Source organism: Periplaneta americana, chromosome 10 (assembly GCF_040183065.1).
Source record: "Periplaneta americana isolate PAMFEO1 chromosome 10, P.americana_PAMFEO1_priV1, whole genome shotgun sequence".
Lineage (NCBI taxonomy): Eukaryota > Metazoa > Arthropoda > Insecta > Blattodea > Blattidae > Periplaneta > Periplaneta americana.
The window spans coordinates 49,520,497-49,548,192 of record NC_091126.1 but is presented as its reverse complement, the minus strand read 5'-3'; the positions used below and the strand labels follow the sequence as shown (position 1 = coordinate 49,548,192).

General features: G+C 37.1%; 1 protein-coding gene across 4 annotated transcripts in view; it reads right to left on the bottom strand.

The window, feature by feature from the left end:
* Positions 1-27,696, bottom strand: part of mdu (meduse) — a 518,612-nt gene that overhangs the window by 75,192 nt on the left and 415,724 nt on the right. For all 4 annotated transcript variants that reach the window (XM_069837376.1, XM_069837373.1, XM_069837375.1 and 1 more), the window contains exon 5: positions 3,183-3,386. In XM_069837376.1, coding sequence (XP_069693477.1) covers positions 3,183-3,386 — 204 coding nt within the window. The remainder of the gene's footprint in view (positions 1-3,182; positions 3,387-27,696) is intronic.

The following is a 27,696-nucleotide window of genomic DNA, read 5'->3' as shown; positions in this document are numbered from 1 at the left end:
AACCAGGTGCTGATATCGACTTTCAGATAACTTAATGGATAGGCGACAAAGTCCGCGCTGTGTAACAAGAATATCAGTCAGTTTCCGGGACGGGCGTTTTAATAAAACACAATAAGGAGGTGAGCAATTGTTAGTCTTATTACGCACCAGTATTACTCACACAGTGTACCTCCTCCCTTGCACACTAAACCATAATCTGTTCGAGGAGTTGATTTTTTTTTAAATTTTATTGGGTTATTTTACGACGCTGTATCAACAGCTTAGGTTATTTAGCGTCTGAATGATACGAAGGTGATAATGCCGGTGAAATGAGTCCGGGGTCCAGCACCGAAAATTACCCAGCATTTGCTCGTATTGGGTTGAGGGAAAACTCCGGAAAAAACCTCAACCAGGTAACTTGCTCCGACGGGATTCGAACCCGAGCCACCTGGTTTCGCAGCCAAACGCGCTGACCGTTACTCCACAGGTGTGGACTCGAGGAGTTGAGAAGCCGTCAGAATTTCCTTCACTTGTTCCTTTACCGATCCATTCTGAACCAACCATCTTGCAGCATTTGAGATTTTGAGACATTCGAACTGTTGAGGAGATTTCGTGTATTTATCAAGCTTCTATTTCAAACTGCCTTACATTTCAGAGAGAAATATAAATAATTCTTGAATTATTATCGAAGACTCTCTTAACTCGAGAATATATAAGCAGCAATAATAATAATAATAATAATAATAATAATAATAATAATAATAATAATAATAATAATAATAATAATAATACGTAACACCACTACCTGTTCTTTCCAATAAATTTCTCAATCAGAAAATCTTAATTTGGGTATCTTTAGGTTCCACTTCGTTTCTAGGTTTTAATTAACATTTTTATTCTCCAGTTTTTTTTTCTTTTTCAGATTGCCGATTAAGTACCTTTCTTATTTCTGTTCCCTATAGCCTATTCTTTAATTGTTTATTGAAATTCAAAATATTAGTTCCTTCCTATCAGTTTTATTTCTTAATGGCATATGGATTTATAAGCGATTACTACTCTTCAGAAGAATTTAATTTCAACACCTGTACGCAAAGACACTTATTTTGGAAGGATCCGCCATTCTCTTACCCAAAGAAAGAGTCGAACTGTCTTTACTTTATAGAATTTTAGCAGTGTATTCAGTGTATTGTTTATTATCGCTTCTTTGATTAACGTGGTACATTTTGGAAGTCCCCTCCACTAATATTGCTTCTTTTATATTATGATTGGATTTACTCACACACGAGTTACTGACATTATTTTAGTATCAAAATTGTGTATTTTTAAACCAAGGTTCGTCACGAACATTAAACTAAATGTAACTAAAAAGAAATTTTTGTTTCCCAATCTGAAGATAAAAATGTTTTCACTGTACTTAGCAACTGTAAAATATAACTTATTTCATACCGGTACAACAAATACAGTATGTCCCAAAAGCCACCATACATAGGAAATAACGGTTCAAAAAATAAAAATGTTGCGTAAGAAGCTCAATATACTCAACCCGCTCTCCAAATCTCACAGCCCTTGATTTTTATCTTTAGGATTACCTCAAGTCGCAGGTCTACAAGAAGAAAATCTGGGACTAGCAACATCTGCAAGCCTGTATTGTCGACGCCTGTCATGTGACGAAGGGCATGTTGGAGCGTTTACATCGGAATTAGTTGGAACGCATTTACTGACCTGTGCCTGACTCTCCAAAGCCGCCATATTGAGCACATTATATGGCATTCCCTATGTATGGAGACTTTTGAGACACACTGTAGATCCTGATGAAATTTTTGAGTGATGAATGACCATAGACAAAGAAAAAATATGTATATTTGTTGGGATACAGCTTCTTTACATTATAAGAAGCTGTATTTCTCTTGTTTCGTCATGAAATGAGTGTATTTTTCACTTAAATTAGAAGAGTCACAATGAAGATGGTGGCAATTTACATAAAGCGCACATTAGTGTATGGTAAATGTGTTTACTTTCTATAATTAAGAACCAAATATTAGTACCTTACTATATCGAACGAAATATTACCTGCCAGTTCACTATTTCGTACGAACACAGAACCGACATACGAGTAATATATTCTCTTCTAGCAAGGAATTTTCCTCATGATGTAGCTGCAAACTGACGAATTTCCGACAATAACTTGGTAATCGAAATGATACATCGTTTTTGCTCATTGTTAGACAATTATTAATCAGAAAAAAAGTTGAACTTTAGTAATATTCAATACAAATTTATTTTACGGAGAGGCCCGAAAGCTTGCACCGCAGACTGGAGTTTGTGCTTACCACTCCTGTTCTGTACATGATATTTGTCGCCGAACGATCGCGTTCTCCAATAATAGGTATCTGACAGATTTGAAATTTAATCAAATAGTTCTCCCAAAATAGCAAAAACGAGCAAAACTTTGTCTTTTCTATTTGAAATATCTCAAAGATCAATCTCCTGAAAATAATTACATGGCTTAAGGTTCAACCTGTAGATAAGGCTTCATTTATAGCTAATATATTCATTTTCGTTACAGGATAGCAGTTTTCGGGCTGAGAAGCCACTTTTGTCGTTCTTATTACACCGGAGTAGAACTGAGGAGTAAGGGACGAACTTCGTGACTTTATATCCTTTCTTTGCACAGCTCTGACAAAGATTACACTGTAGAAGCTCTCAGGATAATCGTAGCCATCTGTAACACTATCGAGCCTTGTCTTGCCTGCGACACATTTCGCAAGTCACTGTGAGTACACAACCAAACTCAGCTTATCAGATGACATAGTTTGTTTCTAGAGACTGCCACTGGCAAAACTACAGAGAACTCGCAGTAAAAACGATAGCGTGATCTGAATCCGAAAATGAATTGAGGCGCTGCGGAGATGTGGGGTTAACTCAACAAGGAAACGCGATTCCGAGTTCGTCCCTAATAGCAGAGGATATTAGGAACGAACTCAACGAAGAATCTCGATAACGAGTTCGTCCCTAATATCCGAAACGCGTCAATTGTAGTATAATCTCTAACAATAATTCAACACAAATATTACTAATTGTTAAATTTAAAGCGAACAACTATATTAGAGCAATGTAAAAGAGAAAGTGGCCTACAGTTGTCAACCTATTTCCCACTTTAAAGAAAATTAGATGTTAATAAAGTCTTGAAGAGCTTGACTGACCTCATCATGTAGCTTGGGACGTCGTCATCCTCTGGTTCGTCGAGAGGCTTGACTGTGACGCGGCGCCGCCCCACGATGACGTCGGCGTTGCCGGAACCCGAGCCAGAGCCGGAGCTGTGGCCGGAGCTCATGGAGTCCATGGACTGCGTCCTCTGGTGAAGGAAGGCTCCGGGGCCTGCCGGAACCTCCGGACTCATCATGCGGCTGCAACACAACAGACGACGTGCTTAAACCCTTGCAGTCACAATGCCTTCGTTAACATCACATGCATTGTTTCAACGTTTCACTGTTTTGAGTTCCATTTACTGTTAACTGTAAGATCGGAAGATACAATATTAATTGAGACCCGGAATCCAAGAGTGGCCCAACTCTATTTTATATCGAAATCGAGTTAGGTACACGATTGCATTGATTTCGTTACTGGGCATCTGTATACCAAAAATAGAGGCCCAACTCCAACATTTAACCATGCTAAAGTGATGTGAAATATCTATCGGAACCAGAGAGAGACCCAACTCCAGGAACTTGGCCTCTCTTGTACTCCATTAGGCAGTTGCGGCATTTTGTCGCTAGATGACAGCAGGAGCGTTCTACATCAGTTCTTTTAAATGGTTTCAGCTTCAAACAACGAATCATCTGCTGATAGCATAAGCATAAGATAAGAATTTCGTGATTACAAGAATCACTTCCTTCAGTATTTCAAAAAGACAGCAACAAAAAATTGAGAAAAATTAAAAATATCTAAGTATAAATTTTTACCTACAGTAAAACTCATGAGAATGAGATTGCAGTTTCACGAACAATGTCAAATATTGTGTTTGATTACTTCAGATTAATTAAGCCAAATTCTAAGCCGGATATTCCCAGTGTACCTTTGTACACAAAACCCTGTCCAGTGAAGGCTGTCAAAATTCGAGACTTAAACACAATAAAAAAAATAATCTAAGACAGGACGTAGTCTCTTACATAGAATCACTGCAGTCAGCAGAAAACTTGTCCGATTCTGAGGGCGATTAACATGTTAATGTGTATTGCGTAACAAATAAAAGTATTGTAAATCAAAGTGATTACGTGTCATTTAGATTTTGTTTGTAAATACCCACACATTAACCTTCAAAACCACTCAATATGGCTGCAAACTTGTATGTAAAGGCTCCGGAATCCAGGAGGGGCCCAATATTTAATCACTTTGAAAATTTATTTCTCATGCAAAATAATTAGTAGAAGCTTGTTGCCATGGTTATGAAAAGATGTAATGGAGATGTACTTACGAGAAAAAAATATAGTTAGTCATAGGCATTTTGTAGCAACAGCAAACATTTTCTCAGTTTCCCAAAAGTTTGATGTAATGGACTTGGGCCCCTCTTGGATTCCGGGTCTCAATTGAAAAATTGAGACATCACAAGGCGATCTTCAGTATACAGGGTGCAAACGAATTAAACTGTCAAAATTATACAAACAGTACATAATCGGACTACTGAACAGAATGTCTAGTGAAATCTAATTATTTCTAATAATTTTATTTTTAATTGTAAAATGTAAATTTTAAAGACTGATAGCCTAATAAAATTATTTGTTCACATTTCGACTGAACGTGAATACCATTGCCAATGACCTAGCATCCAACACATACCAATACACAACAGAGTAACAACCTACTGCTTCAGCGTAATTATCCGACAAAGTAAATGACTGACTGTTCTCTTTTTGAAAAAAGTTAGTTACAAAACACATTTTGTTTCTGGGAAAACCTCGTCAGTTACAGAAATACATTTGACTATTTTATTCAGTAATTTATGCTCTAAAACCAATAATTTTTGGCAGTTTATATCGTTTACACCCTTATGATTCACGAGGATTTACCGTCCCTTACGGAGCTTATTTCCGAAGACATTCTAAGCAAAAAATGTCATACAAACATTTGTCCTAATCTCAATATTTTCAGAGTTACACTAATTTAAAGTTGTTGTAAAATATAATTACTCTTTAGTTTTAAGGGTAAAAGAATATTACAAATAAAGAATGATCTATTTAAGAATATCATTTCTTTAATTAGCTATTTTCTGAAGCTAAAAATGTGTTGTGAATCCCATACTTGCTTCGTACAGATTTTTTTTTCGATTTTTAACTACAAAATTACATTTCCTTACGCATTTATCACATCAATTGTTACAAATAACGCCACTCTTTTGTAAATTCTTTAAGACTATACATTAGGATGCATAATTAAACTGTAAAGAATCAAGTTCCAAAAAGTCGTATAATTTGTAACAATGTTTGTGATAAGTGCGTAATAATGATGTAATTTTTAGTTAAAATTTTGAAAACAAAAGCTGTGTAAATCAATTAACACATTTTTAGCTTCAGAACATTAGTAAATTAAATAAATGACACTTCCGAATAGTTCATTCTCTATTTGTAATATTTTTTTTTACCTTTAAAACTAAAGAAAATATATATTTTACTAACAACTTGAAATTAGTGTAACTCTAAAAATATTGATATTAGGACAAATGTTTATGACATTTTTTGCTCAGAATGTCTTCGAAAATGAGCTCCGTAAGTAACGGTAAATCCTCGTGAATCACCCTGTATAAAGTACTATTTTAAACTTTCCGCAAGAAAGAATGAGAAAGCAAATAGCAAACACCTGAGGAAATCAATGCTTGAACACAAACGACATTTTCAATAGCACAATGTTGTGTGGAGTGTTATGCAACTGATAAGATTGAATTAAGTTACAAGAGAAAATCATAGTACTCGTAGAAAGAAAGTATTCCATTGTCACTTTACTACCTCAAATCTCACTTAACCTCGCGACGAAACTTTCTGGTTTGTTGGAGTTACAATATGCTTTCACCAGAAACTTTCAATTGTAATTACGTATTTATCTGTATTACTTAATACATAAAGCAAAAAAGTACTGTAATGTGATGCTACAAAACCTGTATTTCGAGATTTGCATAAAAGGGAAGTTTTCAGCTTCCTTCATAACAATAAAGTGATTTTCGTTAAACAGTCTTTATTAAACACGAATGTGTTCAACTTCAATTAATATTTGTTTTTGAGGCCTGGCTCGGGACTTCGACAGGGTGATTGTGGAGTATTGATGGAATAATGATAATGATCAGGGGAAACGGGACAATCCCGAGAAAAAACCCCTATTGTTTTTTGTTCATCACAAATTTCGTGACCCAGACGGGGATTAAACCCGGGTCGACATAGTGGAAGGCAGGGAGGCTAATCACTTGTTCACGGGCGAAAGTTGTCTTCTTTTTGGTGGGGGAGCAGATTACTTTAAAGAAAGACCTTGCAGGGTGTTATCGGATGGCGTACTCCCTACTTTCTCTGAAATGAATTATTTTCCATATCGTAAACAGGTGAAAACTTTACCACATAAAATAAAGGATTTAAACCATATCAGATGCGAGGAATATATTTGTAAAGTTAATTATTTTTCTCAAATTGTTAAGTATTTTCTGAAAAGCCTATTTTAGGTCACAAATAATGCTGATGTCATGGTTTGTATTCTATGGTCAAGTTTATCCCACTTTACAGTACATTTCCAGCTAAGAAATGAATACACAGTTTTGTAGATAAAGAAGCTTTCATTTTAATTAACGAAAAATATAGGGCAACGTCTTGGTTTCAACTGAGCCAAGTCGTAAACTAGCTCATCTTTTTTTCCTTAAACGTTTATAAAAGTAGGAAAATTTAATATTAAATGTACAGTTGTCACATATTTAAGTAACTACTATTTAATTGCTATTCTTTTTTACCTTTAACACGGGAGGGAGTCCTCTGTTTGCATATAGCGATTTCTCTTGAAGTCGACAAGATTTGTTCATATTCCCACCCTTGAGTTAAATTAAACCGGTGAAAAACACTGAGTGCTATTCATAGACATTTCGCAGCACGCGCTACGAGCGTACTAAGCTAGCCCCGGCTATCCACTGGTTACTAGTACAGAATTCAAATCATATCCTATCGCTAACACTGGTTTATGAATACGAAAAACGCTGATCATCCACCGGAAGCCCGCACTAAAAATGTCTATGAATACGGCCCTTTGATTTTTTTAAAATTAATCGGTCTTCAATGGAAATTTTTTAAATAGGTTATTTTACGACACTGTATCAACATCTTAGGTTATTTAGCGTCTGAATGAGATGAAGGTGATAAAGCTGGTGAAATGAGTCCGGGGTCCAGCACCGAAAGTTACCCAGTATTTGCTCAAATTGGGTTGAGGGAAAACCCCGGAAGAACTCAACCAGGTAACTTGCCCCGACAGGGATTCGAACCCGGGCCACCTGGTTTCGCGGCCAGAGGCGCTAATCGTTACTCCACAGGTGTGGACTCAATGGGAAATAGAGTTTACTTTGCAGGCCGAGAACTGTATTTCGCTCATTTCTCTTTCTCTCGTTTTAAACGCCGATAGTACTACTAATGAATTCGATCGCCTTCAAGAACAATTATTACAAAATTTCACGTGCGGTGCAGGTACAGTAAAATAAGCAAATGGTTCATTTTTATTCCTTTACTTGGTTATTTAACAACGCTATATCAACTACGAGGTTATTTAGCGTCGATGGGATTGGTGATAGAGAGATGGTATTTGGCGAGATGAGGCCGAGAATTCGCTACAAAGTTCCTGACATTCGCCTTACGGTTGGGGAAAACCCAACCAGGTAATCAGACCAAGCGGGAATCGAACCCACGCTCGAGCGCAACTCCGGATTGGCAGGCAAGCGCCTCAGCCGACTGAGCTACACCGGTGATCTTACATATTTATTAAAGGATTAAATGTCACCAGTTTTAGACCTCTTATTATTATGGATGGGATAATGTTCCTAGAAGCAACTACTTTATAACTTTGTTTTCCATTTTCTCATTGCACAATACCGCTGACTGAAAATAAATTAATTTAACGTGTTATATCATTTTTAATTGCAGCAGCGATTTTGGTATGTGAAAAATGTTAGAAATTTTTGCAGTATTATGGGAAAAGCTATTTTATTTAAATGTCTTTTTCATATGCCGATTTTTATGAAATGTGATTTTGATTGTTTGCTAATTTTATAAACATATTAGTCCAAATGGTTACCTAATTTTTTCTAAACACGATAAATTCCCAAAACAATATCTTTATGTACCAAGTGAAAGCTATGAAAGTGCAAGCTTCAGAAAGTAACCAACAAATTACGAGCTATAAGTATTATCAAATATTTACATTCGTCCTCTTGCTTAAACATTTCATAACTTCAGTAATTAATTTATAGGCTAAAGTTTGAACGTTATGTTCGAATGCACGTGCCTTTAGAGCAATTTCCGACTTCTCACGTACTTATGTTATTGTGAACATTTCACGCACGATTTAATAGATTTCTATCATCCAAGGTCAGATTACGAATTGTGCACCCCTGCTAGACTGCATCACGCAATGCACAGCCTTGGCTAACAACACTTTATCACGTTATTTTCAGAATTGCAGAAACACCAACAGCGAAAGAAGGCCACGGATTCACGATCGTAGAGGTTAAGCGCGTCCTCTGTCACGTAAATGATTAAACCGACGAGTTTCAGTATACGAGTACTTCCCTTTCGGTTGTTTTCAGATGAGAGTCCATTTCACTCAGCTTTCAAAATTTCACTGTGGTTAGACTTGGGCAATTGTTTTTAGGGAATTCACGATGTAAAAACGAGTTTTACTTTTTCGGCATTTGCTACTTAAAATCCAAGAAAATAAAGTAGACCACAAATTTTGTATTCAAGGAAACGTTCCGCAAGATATTCAGTGATAAATTTACAGATTTCATAATTCATTTCCTAACCTCTTTTTTCCTACTTTACTCTTTAATTATTTTTGTATTATTTCTCGTTTCTTTTCTTGTTTTATAGACTATGTGTTATCCTGCCCAATGTGTTATTGCAAACAATTATTCTGCCCCATCTCTTTGTATCGTTCATGTTTCTCTTTTTCTGATCTTCTCTTCTTCTCCTTCTGCCTTTTGGTCCTTTGTCTCTTCTGTCTTTTTGTATTTTCGTCTGTCCTTTCCTTCTCATTTTCTCCTGCATTTCATTCTCTTTATTCACCTCTTATCTTTTCTTCTGTCCTGCTCAATTCTGTCGTTTCATTCTCTCTCCCTCCTCTGTCTTTCGTTATGTTCTTTCTTTGTTTTTCCTTCTGTCCATTCCTTCTCTCTCTTTCCTTCCGTCATTTCTAGTATTTTTCCTTCTCTGTATTTTCTTCTGTCCTTTTCATTTATTCCTTCGTTCCTCTTTCCCCCCGTGCTTCGTTAATACTAAGTGTATGATTGCCACTCTTGGAGTAATGCAATAATTATAGTCAGTTCAAGATGAAAATTCTACGATTTCACTGTTATATACTTGCATAATAATAATAATAATAATAATCCGTGACGCTACAGCCCGTGAAGGGCCTAGACCGACCAGCCGGCTGTTGGCCTCACGCCCACATACCGAAGCAGAGGTGGACGATCATCCAACCAGAATGGAGGTATCGTGTGGTTAGCACGATGATCCCCCCAGTGTATACTTACATAATAGAACAAAATAATTATCTTGATCGTATAAAAAACATGCCTGGTTACTACAACAAATATTTTAAATAGAGAAGAGTAATCGAAAAGAAGTTATGAACGTTCTTAGAAAAAAAAGTAGCAGGAGATTAAAAGAATATCTGTAATTGAATGAAAACATTTTAGTGTTTTGATCAACGATTCAATAATTTGCAGCGTTGCCTCTTAGCCGTCTTATTTCTATAAACGGTAAGTGTTGTGACACCAACTCTTCAAATATTAAATCCAAAGAGAGATGATTCGGATATACTGAATACTACACATCTACACCTGATATAGACGCATTATTATTTACAGCAGTGGTCGTCAGCACTCGCTGAAATGAGTAGAGGGTAAGCGGTGCAAGTAAATATGCTGTCGTGCAGCAGGGAGAGGGAGAAAGCGTACCCGCCAGCAGCCACGAATGCACGCTGGCGCTGTAAGGGACCTGCGAGTAAGAGACGTTAGCCCGAGGGTGCACTGTGCTGACGACCGCTGATTTATAGCTACTAGCCCTACATTTTAAATTATCGTTCTTTTTTCGTTGTCTATACTGTCTCACTTTTTTTTTTACATTTCCTTGCACTTAATTTATTATTCTTTTTTAATTTACCGACTCAATATAATTTACTTTCATTATTATCTTGTCATTCTCGGTTGTGATAAGCACGCACGTACCTTGGCTGTTGCTTTATCGCTTTCATAACAAAGCGATACGAACTCTTGTAAAAATAATCCATTTCAAACTTCACATATAGATGCAAAAGGATTCTTCCACTTTTTAAAATTTGAGTACCGGTAATTAACCTCTCTTTTATAAGTGTACTCGCCTAGCTTGCATTTACACAGCCAACTGTTATGTTTTCAGCGTTTGACATAATTTCCTTCTATACTCAATTCCTTTGGAAACTTGTATCTATCGCTGATGCAATAATGAAAGCGATGGTGCTGCCCTTATAATAAACTTTAGGAACTTCATCTTACAGAAAATATGTGACAACAAATGTTGAACTTTCCGTAGCATTTTCTCCATTTATACCTCGAGGATAAAAGTTTAACGTTACAAAATCCTACTTCGCACGGTGTGAGAAATTTCTCACTAGAAGCCTTTTCAGCAGAAAATTAGCTTAACATAATAAAACAAAGTCAACTGATATTAAATGAAGTTTCTGTGGCGTTTAATAATTTAATTTAAAGTTTTTGATAATTGTCTATCTAGAGTTAACGTAATTTTATAGTAACCGCTCGCTTCATATGTAAATTACTTAAACCTTGGTTTTTCTGAACCGACGCATGCGACGTGCGAGATGCGAGGCCCGCCTCGCACAAATCCGGAATACAGAGAGATAGTGAGTGGTTTCTATAACTGCGATGACTGCGCACCTCGCATCTCGCAGTTATAGAAACCACTCGCTATCGCGAGGTCTCGGAGCTATAGAAACCACCCACTATCTCTTCTGTAGTCCAGATTTGTGCGAGGCGGGCCTCACACCTCGCATCTCGCATGCGTCGGTTCAGAGAAACCAAAACTTTAAGATTTTGCAACGAGATTATGAAGACCAAATAACGATCTCTTTCTGAGTCTCCATTTGCTTGCCACTCAAAAATCTGTATACACTGCTGGACAGAATTATTTTAGATCTGTCTTTACAGAACCAAAGACAATGACAGATCACAATTTTACTATTTCATTGCGATAACAGAAAGCAGGCCTATGCTCACTGAGCGATAAGGCTGATAAATGTGTCACAGAAGATGGTTCAAAAGCATTAAGGATAAAGTGAATGGATTTGTGACAACTGAATGCAATCTGTGTTGGCTGGCATTTAGTACCCGAAACGAACTTTGGTAATGAAAATACATTTACTGTACAGTATATTCTTGAAGAAACCAGATACATACCATCATTTGTGCACCCAAGTAAACAAGACATCAATTTTAAACAAATTTAACGCAAAATTGCTAAAGGCCAAACACACATTTAACTCCCGAGAGTGTACTGCAGCCAAAACTCTGGAAAGAGGTAAAAATAATGTGTGCAGAACGAAGTTCACTGTCCAAAGTGGCCGACACAAGATGAAATGCTGCAATATAGTAGCCCTAATTGTAACTTTGTGTGTAAAACCAAAGGAAGTGAGCTAGCTAATGTACAGCTGTCAAAAGAAAAAGTGGCCGCACTCGTGAACAGCGAATATTTTCTACGTCCAGTTCGGATAACGGTGATGTTATATGATACATGCGCTTATAGAAGCAGTTTCGGAACTAACAATAAGATGTTTACTCAGGAGTAATTTATATCTGCGTCTCGTAGAGCAGCGGTAATGTGTTCGCTTAATGATTCGGAGGTTGTGAATTCGAGCACTGTGCAAGTTATCATTTTATTCTGTTATCGTTATTTAGCGATGTAAATAATATTCAAGTTATCAGTTATATTCTGTTATCGTTCTTTAGTGATATAAATAACATTCAAGTTATTTATATTCCGTTATCGTTGTTTAGCGTTATAAATAATATTCAAGTTATTTCATTTTGTTATCGTTCTTTAGTAATGTAAATAATATTCAAGTTACCATTTATATTCTGTTATCGTTCTTTAGCGATATAATTAATATTCAAGTTATCATTTATGTTATCGTTCTTTAGCGTTATAAATAATATTCAAATTATACCATTACGTTACAACATTAATAAGGAAAACGCTTTAATTATAACTGTAGATATCGGTTAACGTGGTCCAACAACATGTAACATCGCCTGTCTCCGAATTGTAGCGGAGATATCCGAATGGAATTTAGTTTCTGGAGCGCGGCCACTTTTTCTTTTGACAGCAGCTGTACATTTAACAAATATTAACTTTAGTACAGACACGGATGTGATGTTGGATTGTTACGGTATTGCATCAGTTAACAATTGTGAAGAACTGTTCAAGATTTCAACTTAAAGGGGGGAAAGAGTATTTATTTTCCGAAAAAAAAAAAAAAAAAAAAAGGTACAAGTTCAACTTGTTTCCATATTTTTCAACTCCTTCACCCTAAAACTTAACATTCCACAAACGCAGTATTTTTTGTTTCATATTTAACGACGCTGTATCCATTACTGCTGTACTTGGAGTCGATGGAATTGTGCTAGCGATATGGTATTTGGCGAGATGAGGCCGATGATTCACCATAGATTACTATACATTCGTCATACAGCTGGGGAAACCTCGGACAAAAACCAGCCGGGTAAACAACCCAAGCAGGAACCGAACCCTCGCCCGCGAGCAGTTCCGAATCAGCAAGCAAATAAACGTAATCACTTTAAGTGAAACTAAAACCAGGTATGCAACATTCTGAAAGGTGTGGTTTCAGTTACAGAGGAATACATAAATTGTAGCACAAGAAAACTGGCTTTAGTGAAGTAGCATAGGTCCTACCTATGTATGGTCAAATTTTCCGAATTTTAAAATGACTGCAGAGCCACAACTATAAGAAAGAACCTGATTTTTTCAGTTTCCAGAGCAATAAGAATACGGAGTAAAATCAAAATTGGGAAACCTACGACGAAAAAGTAATAAATTGTTCACTTGATGTGGCATGACAAACGAGTAGAACCCATAGGGAAGAGATGTGTGTCCAACTTAATGTCCGTAAATTTTTACCAATAATTTTACTTTTAATTTATTTTTTGTGAGAAATAAACACAAAGATCTAAAATTAAGATCAGAAAATTTTCGCAGCAAATTACTAAACTCGAAATACTAAAATCACCGGTCAAATTGGACAACGTCGATTAATATTTGGTTTCAACAAAGCCGGTTGAATTTCATATAAAAATTCTACGTCGAATAAAATTCATTTTAAGTTCTATCTATTCTTCGTGTAATTGGTAATGCCCGTCCCACTGTCAAAATTAACTATACATTTTAATAAAATGTTGCTTCGGAGATTTAGTTCATAAATGATAAAAGATAAATTATCAAATTTTACTTTTTATTTTAATTTATTTATGTCGCTTTAATTTAGGAAGTCATATCGCGACTATTTTTCTATTATATGCAAAAACACAGAGGTACCCTTGAATTAATAAACGAATTTAAAGACGCCAGTAAACTTTCGGAAAGTATTATCATCCTCTGAGGAAAAGAATGTATGCGAAATGCGATTCCAGACAAACTTGGAATAATCTCATCTATTGAAACAGTTTATTGTAAATTTAAGCAATTGTACACTTATACTACATTAAATTAAAGAAAATTAATAACCAATGGTTGGTGTCACACGTTGATGTCATTGTTAATAACTGGATATGCGAATAATAAGATTTGTTATGAAGGTAAACAATAAGAAACTACGAAAAGCCAACAATTTGAAATTCTATACCACAGAATCCCGTTCAGAGCTAATAACGTCACAATTCAGGCGAGCGCACAATTTAAAAGCAGACGATAGAGAGCGTAGGGCGCCCGGTATTCACTTACCCAGCGTAATATCCGTTATTACGACCCTTCTCGTCGTACATGACTTCCATCTCGCTGTTGGTAACCTAGATCCACCGACACTGCCTGGCCACTATCACTCGCACCGGCGGCCGCCGAGCTTATCCTTATCGACTTGCCGATATCTCGAGATAATGACCACAATCCCATTTATCCATTCAGGGCGTGGCTTATCAACGGGTTCGATATGAATCGATAGGTAATACGTAAAATTATATCTAATGCATCAAAAACAAAGCAGGAACTCACGTGGTGCCACGTCATACATGACAGAACTCTCGTTAACGCGTTTTCCGTTATATTGGACAAAAGATGAGCACTGACCAGAAACGTTACGAGCTGTAGTAAACGAGGACCGCGCTATCTGCATCATCTTGTCCTCACGTGACTTTTCCACGGCTGCTATGTTGAATTTTTGTATATGAAATCGTATTGTTAGGTCTAAATTTTCGCTGGTAATTTGTTAATAAATAAAATTGTCCAGAGACCTTACGCCGCTTCCCTAAAAACGGAATATCTCTAAAAACATTCCTGCCAGTTGGGTGGAGAGAAAATGTATTTCCGTTATTACGTTGAAATAAATTCTTTTTCTTCTTCCGTTTCATTATTTCATTTTTAATCATTTTTACTTTTTTATCGTGTTTCTTCTCCAATCTATTTTAATTTATTCTTTCACTTGTTAAACCTACGTATGTATATTTACTTATAATATATCTACGAATACGCACTTATAACTTACTTTCATATATATTATACTGTTTTCCAACCAGGAGGTAAACCGTGAAAGGAATATGCTTACTATTGCGTCATCTATTGGGGCGAAGTAGATAGATAATATTAGAGTTATAACGTCAGTTTAAAAATCATGCGCTCTCCTGCATATGTTATTTCCTGTATGGAGGGATTAAAAGACCAGGTGTGCTATTCATAGACATTTCGCAGCACGCGCTACGAGCGTACTAAGCTAGTCCCGGCTATCCACTGGTTACTAGTACAGAATTCAAATCATATCCTATCGCTAACACTGGTTTATGAATACGAAAAACGCTGATCACCCACCGGAAGCCCGCGCTAAAAATGTCTATGAATACGGCTCCAGGAGATTAACCGTGATCTAATTTTGTAACTAGGGTAGTATAAAAATGTGTATATCAGTGTTATTGTGCTGTGAGACTTAGCCAATAGAGATACGAGTACCCACGTGTGTGACCTTATGACATCTTATGACATCAACATTCATTCACAGTATCACCCCGCGCCCTCTCATTCCCTGGAGATTTTCTCGTAGTTGGAGTACAGTATAGTTTCCCGTGTATATAGTATAGAACAGTAATCAAAATACTGCAGTATTTTTAATACAGGTTGTCTCTAAATATGGCCAACAAACTTTGTAATAGGAAAAATCTTTTCTAGAACACTTTTTGTTAAGGAACCCATGGGCTGCGAAGCTTCGTTTCAGTGCAAGAGAGGTTTGTCATTAAATTGGTCGATCTTACAGAATGGAAAAACACCCCCTGCGGTGGCTGAGTGATCAAACCTCCAGACTGTCACGCAGGCGGCCCGGGTTCGAATCCCGGTCAGGTTTGGGATTTTTCAAAGAAAAATACATAGTGACACTCGTGGGGACAAGGTTGCAGTTGGTTTTTTTTCCGGTTTCCCCCCCCATTTCTTTTCCCATATTAGGTATCTACATCATTCCATCACCATTTCTCCATTTCGTCATCATTCCATAGCATTCCCCGATCGCCGGCTGGCGAGGCACGTTGAGGGCTGCCTTAGGGACGGTGGGTTGCCTACTCGAAACCTAGGTACGCAGCGAACCTTAGTGTAGTCAGCCAGTGTGGGTTTTGAGAATGCGCCTAGCCTGGGGTTAGCGCAATATATCCTAACAGGTCGCAGTGCTGGGCCGTAGTACCCCCTCACGTAAATTCCATTCCATTTTAAACGGAAAAACATTTAATTCAGTGTTAAATTAACATCATGAACTCATTACATTAATTTATTTCCATCACTACAGCAAGCGCTGGAACACACGTCCATTGACTTCCAGACACACAGTACATCGACGTGCCATACTCTATCGTACACTTTCAAAGACGTCAGGCATGTCCCATGATTTCAGCTGCTGCGCTGAATGTGCGTGCTGCGATACCTACTTCAGAATTAACAGGAGTTTCATAGACTAGTGGCTTCAAATGGCCCCACAAAAAGAATTAAAGTGGGGTAAGGTCAGGAGAACGCGCCGGCCAGGCAATGGGCCAACCCGACAAATCTAGTAATCGCCGAAACGACATATTTCATTCACAAAATGAGCTGGTGCTTAGTCATGTTGAAATCAAACTGGGCCGGAGCATGATACTGAGCTCAAGGAGTTAAACTGGGTGGTAACATTAATAACATAAACTCCTCTTGCGCTGAAACGACGCTTCGTAACCCATAGGTTCCTTAACAAAAAGGGTTTTAAAAAGTTATCTATTCTAATCAAAAGTTTGTCAGTCTAATTTAGAAACATTCTGTATATAGGAAGATTAAACGACAGTGTGTACCTGTGAGATGCAATATTCAAGTTTATAGATCAATTAATTTATTAAAATAAATACCATTATGTTGTAAACCAACGTATTATTCGCCCCTCTTTACTATTTTTAATTCATTATTATGTCAATTTTTAAGAGTATAAAAGCTGAGGTTAAGCATACTGTTAATTACATAATAAACACACAGTATGATGTTATGGGGTAAATGAATAAATTGTAATTCGTTTAATTTGAACATCAAAAGATATTCAATAAGTGTACAGTAGACTCAAAAGTGGCAGTAGTGCTTTAAAATGGATCAACCATCTATTTTACGAGTCCTTCAATATTAGTAGAAATAAAATGAATAACTTTATAGGCCTACGTCAGCGGTCATCAGCACAGTGCACTCTCGGGCTAGCGTTTCTTACCCACAGATAAGAGACTGCACTATGGTGCATCCGTGGCTGCTGGCGGGTATGCTCTCTCCCTCTTTCTACTGCACGAGGCATATTACGATGCTCTGCTTACTCGTTACCCATTTCAGCGAGTGCTGACGACCACTGGCCTACGTAATAGGGCTACAAACATACAGGGTGTCCCATTGATCTTATGCACCTATTATAAATTTTTTGTTTGTTATTGTTGTTATTGATTGGGAAGGTGACATTGCGATACATTTTTGAACTCGCCTTAATGTGTGTAATCAATGTAACATGATTAAAGTATGTAGTGCTATTTGAAAAATTGATGACGTCACGTGTATCTTGTACCATAATGTAGTCACATGCACCAAATCTCTACATTCATGTTAGCTCCTCGTTCTAACATAACTCTCAAAAACAAAAATTCCAATACCTATCCAAACAAAAAAGTTATAATAGGTGCACAAGATAAATGGGACACCTGTATACTCGTAAAACTGTACGAACAGGCACGGAACTTGCAATACAACAAAATTATTGCCAGGAACGTCAACTTAATTTATAGTATTATATTATCAGAATTCAATAGGATAAGATAAGCGATAATATATTATTACTTTTACTGTAAAAACGATGTATGGGGGGTGCGACGGTTTCTAGATAATTACCGGTAATTTTTTTATACAATTACCATGAACGAAAAGGTTCTCAGAGTCTATGAAAGGATATGCTGCTACAGCAACGGTGAGAGGAAGCAGAGATCCCGGTATCGAACCCTACGAGTACCTCGCTGCCTTCACGTCCACCATTAAACTTGCGCGTTCTTCTAGGAATGAAAGACTGGTTCCTCGAAGATAAATCTGAGGATTAGCCATGTGCTCACCTGTCATAGTTACGAAAAAAGCTAACTAGATAACCAGTTCAAGCAGGAGACAAACCCACGCCTCACCGACGTCAGGTGTATGTAAGCAATGTAAGAAATGTGAGTGCGTGTCAATATATGTAGCAATGGAGCGGATGCTTCGTCGTTTTGAAGTCAGCACTTTTCAAGTAGATAAGACATCTCAACGTAAATAGGGAGAGTCATTATCGTATTTCATCAACACTCAAACAAATCCCAAAGTGAAAGTATATTTACACAATTAAGTGAAATGGTACGCAAGATGTAATGAAAAGACGGAATCGCGGTGAAGTGATTCGGGATGTATACGTGTTAGAATTCCAAGGCCGGCTAGTCACTAAGTTTGCAGGGCTTTCATTAATAAACTTAGAAGCTTCCTCTCACTTCATTGCTGTACTGATTCCATCACTACACACGCCATTCTAAGTTCACAATAAATGGCTGGAATTCATTAAATTCCATACGCAGGGATTGGAGCAGCAGGGATTTCTGGACTTCGACGCTCCGCCCAACAGTTGCTGTATAGGCTATTCGTTATCTCGTGAAACCTACCTGCGCGTGATGGGAAGAATTTGGACTGAGAAACTTCCCTCCTTCGTTACGCTCCAACTTGCAGCTACCTAGCTCACTTACCCCCACCATAAGGTTCTTACTATAAGCCATACATGGGCACAATTTTCGGTTACGTGAGGCACTCGATTTGAAATAGTTTGTTTACTAGGAGAGGAGACTGCAGAGTATGATGGGAAATATAAACTGCTGTGACCTGCGTCACCTTATCGTAATCGCTAAGGCGGTCAGTGGCGAACTATTAGGAAAGCGCTTGGTTAACGTGAGAGACTCGAAAACTTTTATTCAATTTGGCAAATTAATTCGGCAGCTTTAATCATAAACCTCTTTACTATTTCTCCATCATTGAATTGATTTAAATCACAGGTGAGAAATTGCGTAACTAGGCAATAATATTCCATCACGTTGTCTACGTATATTTTCTTGAATATTATGGCGTTTATCAAGATTACTTAATAGATTTGCACGTTCTCGACCTAAAATAATTTCAGAAAATCACATTTCGTTTTCTACGCACATTTGATATTATTTTTATAAATTACTTTTGGAAATAATACGTACAAACAACATTTAATTTCTCGTACCTTTACTGCAGCGTGTTTAAGGTATAATGTCGTATTTAGTATACTATGCAAATGTTAAGATCATAAATTTTCTTCGGAATAGTACGAAAAATAACATTTAATTTGTCTTACCTTCCAATTCAGCATGTTCTTTATGACATAAGGAGTAATGTCGTTGTATATTAAATTTATTAACGCCTAATAGGATTTTCGAGCATATCATACATCGTATGTTCTCCCCTTCTAAACAGCAAAAAAACTCTTCCTCCCATTTCTCATGAAATAATCGTTTTCTAACGCGTACACACTGCTTTGATAATGCCATTATGCCACCACTGATATTGCTTATGAAACTGATATAGAACCTGCCCACGCCTAGAAGATGCGTAAGGGAGAAACGGGGACTGTGAAGATGATATCACTCAGAGCAATAAGCTCTGTGAAGGTGAGTGAGGCATTATTTCTCAAGTGAGGCACGATGCCCATCCATGCTATAAGCTATGGCGCACGCATGTATTTGGTTTCACGAGATAACGAATGCCTATACTTAGGCCTGTTACTAAATTTTTGAATAGGGGTGGACGAAAAAAGGCGTTTTTTCTCTTCCCCCCACTACCAAGGATAAAAAAAACCTAACGTTAATAGATATGTCGGCCATATTAAACAGAGCAGCTGTTTAATTAGTTCTGTCATTAATAAAGTTCCAATTAAACACAAATGTTTAAGCCTATTTAAAAACTTCTGTGCTCAAGGTTGCAGGTTCGATCCCGGCCCAGGCCGATAGCATTTAAGTGTGTTTAAATGCGACAAGCTCATGTCAGTAGATTTACCGACATGTAAAATAACTCCTGTGGGACAGAATTCCGGCACAACGGGGACGCTGATATAAACCCGGCAGTTTCGAGCGTCCTTAAATAAACCATAATTTTATTTTTTTTAACTTATATAATGCGAAATTTAATAGGGGCATCAAGTCACAATTAAATGAATAGCGAGACACGAGTTGTACCAGCTGAGAGAATGATTACGGATTAGAAAGGTGTGAATTCGATCCAGCGCAGAGAAGATTACTTTTATATTCGTTGTAATGCAGCGGTCATCAGCACAGTGCACCCTCGGACTAGCGTCTCTTACTCGCGGATAAGAGGTGCACTGGCGTGCATCCGTGGCTGTTGGCGGGTATGCTTACTCCCTCTCCCTCTACACGACGGTGCATGTTGCGATACACTCCTTACCCGTTACCAATTTCAGCGAGTGCTGACGACCATGCTGTAACGGAACGGCCGGCTCAGAAACCCACCGTTTCCATGAAATAAATAACTCAGTTTCCTTTGCCCAGTATGCAAAACGATTGCAGCAAAGTGTTCCCAGTTTTTCTTTTTTGACAACGCTTTATTAAATACTATGGTGTTGTAGCGTCTGAGTGAAATGAAGGTGATAATGCCAGCGAAATGAGTTATAGAGTCCAGCGCCGAAATTTACCCAGCATTTGCTCTTAATCAGTTGAGAGTAAACCTCGGAAAAATCCTTAACCAGGTAACTTGTCCCAACCAGGATTTGAATCCGGGCTCACTCGCTTAACGATCAGACATGCTAATCGTTACTCCACAGCGGTGAATTCCTCGTCCATTTAGTGCCGAAGTTAAGAAGTTGTATGGATTCCTCACTTCCTGACTCCCACGCGTCTTCGCGTGACGTGTACGGAGGTCACTTTATCTTTCACTTTGCACGTCCACTTTTCTTCATAGTTTTATTTTCATTTCTCTCTGAATCTCTTCACAGCTGAATTGGCAGGTGAAATGTGAAACCCATATCTATGTCATTAAAAAGATTTCTAGCAGGTGTGTTGTGAACTTCCGCAATTTCTTTATTTACACATGTATTTCTTGAAAAGTTTCTTCACTTGAAGACACGTGTCATTCATTTATTTCTTAGCAAACGGAGTGTATCCTGTAATTGACCGAAATTTTGTTTCAAACTAATACAATAACAGGGATCCTGTACAAATGACGCATCATCTTTGCATTTTATCCAGCTTTCGCTGAACAGGTTTTACGTTACATCAAGACAGTAAGTAGGCTAACAACTCTGCATTACATTATTACATCTATCCGAGCCATTCTACGATAAAACAGGGGGTCTCACAAGGAACGATTTTAGGTTGGTTATAGACCATTCGTTATCTCGTGGAAACTACTTGCGCGTGAGGGGAACAAAAAGTGGACTGGGAAGCTTCCCTCCATCGCTACGCTCCCACTAGCTCACTCACCCCCACCATAAGGTTGTTACTATGAGCTACGGCGCACGCATCCATTTGATTTCATGAAATAACGACATATACCTGCAAAAAAGTCTTATTGAAGTGAATCCTAATCAAAGTTCACATTAATGGTCAAGTTTCGATTATAATCCACATAATCACTTACATAATTATAGGCACAAACTTACAAGTAAACCTTCACCTGAGGTAAAAAACAATGAAAATTAAACTTATATTTTTGGAATCAGCATAATAAAATATGAATAATCCTAAAATTTCGTAACTCGACTGCAATTATCAAGTGCGATACAGAGCGCAGAACACGAGGCTTCAAGCAGCAAGAAAACACACTTTCAACTAGCGATTAATGCATAAGAAGGAAAACGATGATGTGGTCATCATGTTACTTAACGCATTGTATTCCAGAATCTGATTTGTTTTTATCCAGAAACATACGTCGCACAACAGTGATAGCTAATGCAAAATATTGGAAACACAAATATTCAGTACACCACCCGCACTTTATACAGGCTGATTTTGCACAAATCATACATATTCCTTGTACATTTCGGTTACAGTACTCTGTAGTGTTTTGAAAACGCTGTCCACTTCTGGATCCCAATTCAGCTAACACCCAACCATACCCATGCGCCTGTTGGAATCGTGGAAAAAGAAACTTCTGGTAAACAAGCGACTGTAGTTTCAGTATATTATTGTTGCGTTTTTGTAATGTATCAGATGAATCATCAAAATCTACATTGTGAGAAATGTGTCAAATCATATGCTTACACATTCGAAAAAAGTACCTGTCCAAAGATTGCAACTCATAAGTCGTATTTGGCGGTATGATTTTAACTACTAGTTTTTCAAGACCATAGTCCCCTTCTTCTAACAGTTGCTTAATTGTATTCTCGTCGCAGTGGACACCATACGAGTCCAACAGCAAAAGATTGCAAGTTGCAGAATTAGGAAGGAATATTTCTCGTAAGAATTGTATCCACATTTTTTTGGTCATGTTTCCCGACGAAGTCCATTTTACTACAAGGTTGTCACTCTGGAAAATGCGTTCCGTAAATCTTTTACTTATACCTTTTTGTTCTTGGAGAAGAAGTAGCAATTTTGGCATCCGTTTTCCAGCATTAGAAACCACCTGCGTTATAGTGTAGGAATGTGTAGTTTCCCCCTTGGATTGCACGACACCGTACACTTTACTGGTTCCTTGACGTTCTAATGTTGTGCCGAAAGGCATTTCCTTATGGAACCCACATTCGTCTGTATTAAACACTTGATCATCATTGTACATGTCCAAACTGTCCAAAATCATGCCACCAAATACGACTTATGAGTTGCAATCTTTTGACAGTTGACTTTCGTATGTTAAACACGTGAATTTATGCTTCATACTGCTCCATGACCTATGGTTAAACTTTTTCTTTTTGTTTGTCGGTACACCTGACAGAATCCAATACTCTGTTACTTCACATTTTTCTTCAAAGTCAACGACTCGGGATGTTTTGGGAGGGGAAGGAGCGTATTGAGAACCGGAACTTTGTGAAGTACTTAATTCCTCTTCTGACGTAGCATTTGTTTTTTTTTTCAGTCTCCCATTCTCGTACATGAGGCATGACATTGTCATCATTTCATGGTTCATTTTCATCAGTGTCCAGAGTATGACTTTCTTCAACTGCTTCCGATTCATAACTCTTTAATAAGTCATATATATCATCAACAATTCCAAGTTCCTTACGCGACATTTCACTGTCTCCTTATAACCCTCTTCATTTAGTTTATCCAAAATTTTAATCACTATATTCACTGGGTTCATCTTCTTCAGCTCACTGCACATAACATTACACAATAAACTGCAAGGTACAAACTAGCTGACAGCGCATCTACAGCAGTACTGTCTTCGCTCTCGCATCTAGCATTGCAGCGTGGTATAGTTGTTTGCAATCTAAGTAGCCCATGTCAACTTGATCTTGATTGGTCGAGATCTCTGTTGTTCATTGCGTTCGAGTTGTAAAATTTACGTATTTTTCATTGCTTTTAATGCTTAATCGAATGGTAATAAAGGTAAGTCTTTGTTTTTTTACCCCACCTGAAGGTTTACTTGTTAGCTGAAAATCTATGGTCCGTCCCAGGAATCTGTGGAGTAGAAAGACGAAACAAGACCTCTGCGCAAGTGGTCTGTGGGATGGATAGGACCAATGACTGCTCTGGGGAGGCATTGCTTGAACGAAGCGAGCAATCGCTTGCGGGAGGGGATAATTTCTATCTGAACTGTACTCTACTTCTACCACGAGCATCTTACCCCTTAGCGGACTCGAGTTGATGCTGCCCGCAGTACACTCCGACACAAACCCCGCCCCCCATATGCACAAAGTTACTCCACAGATTCCTGGGACGGATCATAGTAGACTGTTTAAAGCGTAGGGTTTATAGACTGGTAAAGTGGCTTCGAATACCGGAGATTCCAAAAGGAATGTGGACAAAGAACGTGCTTGGTGGTAGGTTCTGGCGACGTCACTCCCGTTTCCTCTATTAGCATCCTACCATTTTTTCATTAATCTTGTGGTACTATGTACTGTAGTTTTCCTTCCATGGTACACCCAACGTGCTTTAACGTGCCACTCATATATAGGGACGTTTGGATGACGCAAATTCAAGTACTCGGCACTGGGGTGGGGGGAAAAAGATTTGTATCATTTAAATAAAATGTGTTTTCTGTAAAATGACATTACAAGTGTATTAAGTTAATGCGATTATTGTCGAAGTTTACATTTACAACCTTAGTACAATTTTAAGGATTGTAATCAGCTTACGAATTTAATCTCAAATTCATTTTTATCTTTGATAAATATGAAGTCTGTGATAACGAAGAATGTCAAGCAGATATAAAGTTTTAGTTATTCGGAGAGTGTAAGGTAAAATATAACAATTCCATAACCACTTTTGGGATTACTGAGTCCGAAATTGAGCTATGTAGAGAATTTGCTACCTGTACAAACTAATATTGTTGTGTATTAGGACTTCCTTCCACAAAGATATTAATTTAAATAGATAACAAATAAAAAAGTGGATGCTGTGCCTTCAAGATGACCTAGTACACGTTTTCACGTTTCGTGTCAATTGAGTTATTTTTATTGTGCTATCATATTATCACACACTCTTTTCTAAATATTATTAAAAAGGCACAGAAAAATGAAATAATTTAGCATACACCCGAATATGAAGAAATGTTCGTTTTCTGGATTGGAAGCAAAAAACAATCTTTATGACGTCGAGTAAGGTGCCTAATTTCATTTATAAATTATTTCGCTACTTGTTCATCGAGATCATAGATAATGTGATTTCCATTAAAAATGAATATTCAGTATTCTGAGAGATGGTAATAGTCATCAAAACAAAAAAAAACTCTATTAAACATAAGCCCTAAAATTAATATCATCCGAAGTATGAGCAATTTACTTGTTCATCAACAATACCGGAATCACTCAATGTAATTTCCATTGACTATTACACTTTTACTACGTCATACTACTTTTGACCAATAAAACTGTACGAAACTACGTCTTTCAACCAATCATGGCTGCTGTTCTAATAGAACAGATTGATGAATATGCTTATAAAGTCTTTGAAACTTAATTTTCTCACAGCCATCCAATTTTGAATAAATTTTAACTTCTGTTTAATTTTGTATAATAAAAGATGCTTGTGTCATTATTAACTTACACAATAATCATGCATATATTTAATCAACAGTTATTTGTGTATGGTAGGTAAGACACAACAGAAAAATCCATGGAAACAATCAAAATTTGAAATGTATTGGTAATTTTTTAAACTTCAAGGGGTGGTACCGGGTTTCAACCCCCCCCCGGTTGAAACTCGGTACCATCTCTCGCGTACGCCCCTGTCTCTCATCATCATAATCTCAATTCTTTCTTTCATTTTCTGTTAATAATATCACGCTTTATGTTGATTTCCCAACTAAAACTGCTTTCATTACACAGGGACTAAAAATGTATCAATAATAAAATTTTTACCATAGTAACTACAACCATAGTGCCTCTAGAAAACAAATGAAATACTAAATAAACATATTTTCTTACACATGATGATAAGAATCCTTAGGCTCCCAAATAGAAATGTCCTCGATGACGTCATAACTCGCACAAGTCCCAAAAATAATTTGTTTCCATAAAAATATTCCTATCTAAATTCTGTACAACATTTGAAGCGTTCAGATCCATAGTGGACCAAGCGCCATTTATTAAAAACGGAGAAAGCAAGGGTTAAAGTTAAGTGAATACCATAGTTTAATGAAGATTGACATATCATTTAGTTTTAATGTGTATACTTTATATTACTTTCTACAAGTTTCCATTGAATTATGGTAGTAACTTCATTTTAACCCTTGTTTTCTACGGTTTTGGTAAATGGCGCTTGGCCCACAATGGCTCTGAACCCTTCATTTGAAGCATCTGAACGTTTTATCCAATATCCCCTCAAAAAATTTCAATTTATTGTAATTATGTTTTACTTTAAGAGCTTTGTACGGGGAAGATAAGGTAAATTCATTGTCGTGATAAACACCGTACTTGTACGTACATGCATATTTCAGTATTTTATTTTACATATCCGAATATCACTACAAAAATGTTAAGAACATTTAAGGAAGCGTTAAGTTCGGTAGCCTCTTTTCTTAAATACTCTATTGTTCAAAGGCAACTTGCAACCTCGTTACTTCATCGTAATTCATGTAAGTGTGACGACACGATATCGTTCATGGCCAACGTAACGCACTACTCAAAAGCATCAAAAGTTTAACGTCCCGTACTTGGCCTCAGGCATGCCTGCCAGCTTTCTTTAATGAGATCAACCTTTGTAAAGGAACTCGCAAACACAACTTTTTCCAACCAAACTCGTCAATGTTGTTAATGCAAGCATGTCTAAGAATTTTACAAGACATAATAAAATAATTTGTTACATAATGAAACCATGTCCTGACCTGAAATCAATTGTGTGTTTGTGGATAGTGTTTCGATATTAGCAGCAGAGTTACGAATTATTTATCATCACCTTAATTTATATTAATTTTTGCTTGAAATGCTCGTATGTCTCCTGGATATCCGCTAGTATTTAACTAAAAATTGTTTTCTACGATGTGCCAAGATTTCATTTTGAACTGAGAAATTAATTCCGACAGAATTATCAGAATTAAAGATCCATGAATGTTTGAGTTAAATAATCGCTTGTCAACATGTATTTCTTTTACTGCAAATTCGGATACATTTCGAATAACATTTGTGCTCTTAGACCAGACCTGCAGAACTGTAGCTCCTCAGAGCGACTGCCTTCGTACCCCTTCTACTCCACTCACCTTTTCTACCAGTATGGTCACAGAGTTCTAGTTGTGCTCGGCTATATCAACATTCATAATTTGACGTTTTCCTTGGAATTATTTCATACTGGTACAGGGACATCATTTTATTTTTACTAACATTTATAATATTAACCTGTCTATACCTTTAGAGAACCGGAAACACCGCTTGCTCCCCCCTCCAAGACTGGAGTTTGATGATACTGGCGTAAAACACAAATCACTCTACTAGGTATAGGATGGAAGAAAAGTAGTTCATCCATTTACGTAAACTAGGAAATATCGCGATTTTGAATTTCATAATTTTCATTAGGTTTTTCTTTAATCAAAGTACAGTACTGTATTAAGAATAAGTGTTTTTACTCACGAAGTGAGTTATCCATGCGAACGTATTCATTATGCAGTGTATACTGTCTACAGCACATTTAGCGTACAATATAGAGAAAGAAGTTAAATTGAAAAATAATCATAATATGAATATTTAAACACAATTTTGAAAATGGTGGCAGTTCATTTCGATACAGGCTTCAGTTCTTTTGTGCATATCACTATATCACTGTGCACTATAGACTATTGCATCTAATTCCAATTGCCAGTTTCGTCCTTCGTACTAGTAACTCGTGTTGAAATAATTCTGTACATACTCTATAAAAGAGTACCTTACGTACTGCAAATTCAATCTTCACTTCTGTCCGACCCGAAAATATAAAATTACTCAGACATGCTATCTACTGTCCGTCCAAGTGGTTATGCCGCAGGATTGTAGAAAGGGAGGAAATCACGTGACAGTTAATTACTTAACGAGGCTCTTTTATTTAAGTTAAATTAAACAGCTGTATAA